General features: G+C 47.1%; 1 protein-coding gene and 1 long non-coding RNA gene across 2 annotated transcripts in view; both read left to right on the top strand.

Annotated features, from left to right (window-relative positions):
* The window catches only part of LOC125039120, a 32,915-nt gene extending 31,642 nt beyond the window's left edge, over positions 1-1,273 (top strand). Inside the window, exon 5 of the long non-coding RNA XR_007116094.1 lies at positions 1,042-1,273. This is a non-coding gene — a long non-coding RNA (uncharacterized LOC125039120). The remainder of the gene's footprint in view (positions 1-1,041) is intronic.
* A 540-nt stretch (positions 1,274-1,813) lies between these two features.
* The window catches only part of LOC125038980, a 5,069-nt gene continuing 2,634 nt past the window's right edge, over positions 1,814-4,248 (top strand). Inside the window, exon 1 of the mRNA XM_047632698.1 lies at positions 1,814-1,823. Coding sequence (XP_047488654.1) covers positions 1,814-1,823 — 10 coding nt within the window. The remainder of the gene's footprint in view (positions 1,824-4,248) is intronic.

The raw sequence follows: 4,248 nt of genomic DNA, 5'->3' as shown, positions 1-4,248 counted from the left end.
TAATAATATGATAATAGATAATAATAATAATAATAATAATAATAATAATAATAATAATAATAATCATAATCCAAGAAAAAAAGAAACAAACAAAAGTGATTAAATTAATTAAACCCCAAAAAATCCTTGTTATTTTACTATTATTTTTTAGTCAACAACATGGTTATATATGAAAAGCTAACTCAAAATGTGTCCTATGTAATGTATCTTATTCCAATATGAAATATAAAAGGCCTATACTAGGAACATATTTGGTATATCATTGACAATTCAGTAACAGTAATATGAAAAAACAAAAAATAATGATATAATAGATACATTTTTCAACATCACAAGGTCCATTCTGCAGTCAGCTTGTCTAATTTGTCTATTGTGGTATATGTTTCCTATATTTCAATCCTAATGCTTTTTGAATGATTCAGTAATAAACAGTCTGACCAAGGCAGGTCAGTAATTGATGTTACTTATTATAAGACAATTTTCAACAAGATCAATCATCTGATTGTAGGGAAGAGGTAGCTAACAGTAGGCAGTTTGGGCATGGAGTGCCGTTGTGTGTGTTAATTTACCCTTATTAATTCTTCTATGTACTTCTTACTTTGTAGACTTTATTGCACATGTACAGGTGAACACACACCATAAGGAAGTCACATATAAACCACATTTCAAACGCAAAGGCTCTAACTTGTGAATTGCCTACTGATTATCTTCTTTTCTTTTCTTTTCTTTTCTTTTCTTTTCTTTTCATGGAGACAGTTGTGGCACCACTTCTGTTTCCCAACGAATATGTGGGCTATCATTCATAGGGGTGTTTTTCCTTGTATGTATGATTGTGAAACTGCCCTTAACTCAATTTCAGTCAAGGGAACCCATGCCAAATGGACCCCTTAATATACGGTCTCCTTTATGTTATCTTTATCATCACCATCTTCAGTATCACTTTTACCATTATATCTGTTATTTTTACTCTTATTATTGCTATTCATTTTTATACATAATTATTGATATAGTCGGTAATAATTATACTTAATCCTCCACCAGACTTACGTCGACTTCGAAACCTCTCAGTGCTAATGCAGAGTGGCAACAACGTAACCCATTTTTCGGAAGACTTCAGGGCCTCTACGTAGACCACAGTTAGCCGAAGGAGTAGCCACATTCATCGGCCACTCTGCCGATGCTCAGCTGTGTCTCTTGCTTGCAATTCTCCGACTCATCTTCGAGCTGTCTCTTGTAAGGCTCTCTGTGTGTTTTTTTGTAAGGTGTCATTAGATTGCTGTTATTGCTGATAGTATTTTTAGCTTTTTATTATTTGTGATACTTTTTAAATTTGTTTTTGTTGTTGTTTTTGTTGTTGTTATTATTATATTTATTTTAGTTATTATTGATATTAGTAGTAGTAGTAGTAGTTGTAGTATTTTGAATTATTATTATTATTATTATTATTATTATTATTAATTTATAATTTATAACTGTGTGTCAAAATCAATTTGTCCAATAAATTAGGCCCAGGGGGACCGTCCTAGGGGTAAGGGGAAGGGGGGATAGGGGCAAGGGGAGGTGGGAAGCAGAATGGAGGAGGGAGGGAGGGAAGAGAGAAACAAGAGGATTATGTGTTACGAGATATGAATATGTGGAGATAGAATAGTGATGACTATTCAGACAAAAAAAAAGTTATTAAAGGGACGTCTTAATCATTATTGGAAACTATAAACTGTTTCTTAATTTGACATGCATTCTTCATTGTGACTCTTAAATGCTGTTGTCTTAGCAATGTTGCACTGCAATGAAATGGTGGAGAGGTTGGATGATCATGGCTAATAGTCAGTCTAGCGTGTCTGCCCATTTATCTGTCTGTCTATCTGCCTGTCTCTCTATTTCCCTGTCTCTAGTTTTGCCATTCCCTCTATCTGCTTGCATGTCCGTCTGCCTGTCACTGTCTGCTGTCCTCTCTGCCTTCCTTTCTCTTTGTCTGCCAGTCTCTATATCTGCCTGCTTATCTGTTTGCCTGTTTTTGTATCTGCCAGTTTCTGTCTGTCTGTTTGGCTGCCTCTCTGACCTCCTGTATTTAGTGATCATTATTCCATCCATAAAAAAAGAAAAAAGGTATTTTGAAAAAAATTGAAAGCTGTTTACGATGCCGAGTTTGGTTACTTCCTACAAACGTCATTTAGAGTTTGTAAGAGGATATCAGGCCTCTTACTGGTATAGGCAGTGGGGGATCTAGTGAATAGTAAGAAATATCTTTTACCAGTTACTGTCATTAGAGGAACAACAAAAGATAAGTTCTGTATAGGACTTTTTTTCTTTCATTCTTTCTTTATTTCTTTATCTTGGCTAGTGACAGTACACACACACACACACACACACACACACACACACACACACACACACACACACACACACACACACACACACACACACACACACACACACACACGAGATGGAGGAGGGGTGGTGAGAGGAGGAGGAGGAGGAGAAGGAGGAGAAAGGAGGAATGGTGGTGGGAGGAATAGGAAGAGAAGGAGGAAGGAGAAGGGGTGTTGGGAGGAGGAGGAGGAAGGAGGAGGGGTGTTGGGAGGGGGAGGAGGAAGGAGGAGGGGTGTTGGGAGGGGGAGGAGGAAGGAGGAGGGGTGTTGGGAGGAGGAGGAGGAAGGAGGAGGGGTGGTGGGAGGAGGAGGAGGAAGGAGGAGGGGTGTTGGGAGGAGGAGGAAGGAGGAGGGGTGTTGGGAGGAGGAGGAGGAGAGGAAGGAGGAGGGGTGTTGGGAGGAGGAGGAAGGAGGTGGGGTGTTGGGAGGAGGAGGAGGAGGAAGGAGGAGAGGAGGAGGAGGGGTGTGGGAGGAGGAGAGGAAGGGAGGAGGTTGGTGGGAGAGAGAAGGAAGGAGGGGGGTGGTGGGAGGAGGAGGAAGGAGAAGGGGTGGTGGTGGGAGGAGGAGGAGGAAGGAGGGGTGTGGGAGGAGGAGGAAGGAGGAGGGGTGGTGGGGGAGGAGGAGGAAGGAGGAGGGTGGTGGGAGGAGGAGGAGGAGAAGGAGGGTGTGGTGGAGGGGATGAGGAGAAGGAGGAAGGAGAGTGTGGTGGGGAGGAGGAGGAAGGAGGAGGGGGTGGTGGGAGGAAGGAGGAAGGAGGAGGGGTGGTGGGAGGAGGGAGGAGGAGGGGAAGGGGTGGTGGGGAGGAGGAGGAAGGAGGAGGGGTGTGGGAGGAGGAGGAGGAGAAGGGGTGGTGGGAGGAGGAGGAGGAAGAGGAGGGTGGGGGAGGAGGAGGAAGGAGGAGGGGTGGTGGAAGGAGGAGGAAGGAGGAGGGGTGGTGGAGAGGAGGAGGAGAGGAGAGGAAGGAGGAGGGGTGGTGGGAGGAGGAGGAGGAGGGAAGGTGGTGGAGGGAAGGAGGAGGAGGGGTGGTGGGGGAGGAGGGGAAGGAGAAAGGAGAGGGGTTGGTGGGAGAGGAGGAGGAAGGAGGAGGGGTGGTGGGGAGGAGGAAGAGAAGAGGAGGGGGTGGGAGGAAGGAGGAGAGGGGTGTGGGAGGAGGAGAAGAGGAGGGGGTGGAGGAGGAGAAGGAGGAGGGGTGGTGGGAGAGGAGGAGAAGGAGGAAGGAGAGGAGAGGGGTGGTGGGAGGAGGAGGAGGAGAGAGGGGTGTGGGGGAGGAGAGGGAGGAGGGGAGAGGAGGAGGAGGAGGAGAGGTGGGGGGTGGGAGGAGGAGAGGAAGGGAGGGGTGGTGGGAGGAGGAGGAGAGGGAGGGGTGTTGGAAGGAGAAAGGAGAAGGGGTGGTGGGAGGAGGAGAAAGGAGGAAGGAGAAAGGAGAAGGGGTGGTGGGAGGAGGAGAAAGGAGGAAGGAGAAAGGAGAAGGGGTGGTGGGAGGAGGAGAAAGGAGGAAGGAGAAAGGAGAAGGGGTGGTGGGAGGAGGAGGAAGGAGAAGGGGTGGTGGGAGGAGGAGGAAGGAGGAAGGAGAAAGGAGAAGGGGTGGTGGGAGGAGGAGAAAGGAGGAAGGAGAAAGGAGAAGGGGTGGTGGGAGGAGGAGAAAGGAGGAAGGAGAAAGGAGAAGGGGTGGTGGGAGGAGGAGAAAGGAGGAAGGAGAAAGGAGAAGGGGTGGTGGGAGGAGGAGGAAGGAGAAGGGGTGGTGGGAGGAGGAGGAAGGAGAAGGGGTGGTGGGAGGAGGAGGAAGGAGGAAGGAGAAAGGAGAAGGGGTGGTGGGAGGAGGAGGAAGGAGGAAGGAGAAAGGAGAAGGGGTGGTGGGAGGAGGAGAAAGGAGGAAGGA

Source organism: Penaeus chinensis, chromosome 26 (assembly GCF_019202785.1).
Source record: "Penaeus chinensis breed Huanghai No. 1 chromosome 26, ASM1920278v2, whole genome shotgun sequence".
Lineage (NCBI taxonomy): Eukaryota > Metazoa > Arthropoda > Malacostraca > Decapoda > Penaeidae > Penaeus > Penaeus chinensis.
The sequence above is the reverse complement of the archived record's forward strand: the minus strand, read 5'-3'. Positions and strand labels throughout refer to the sequence as shown.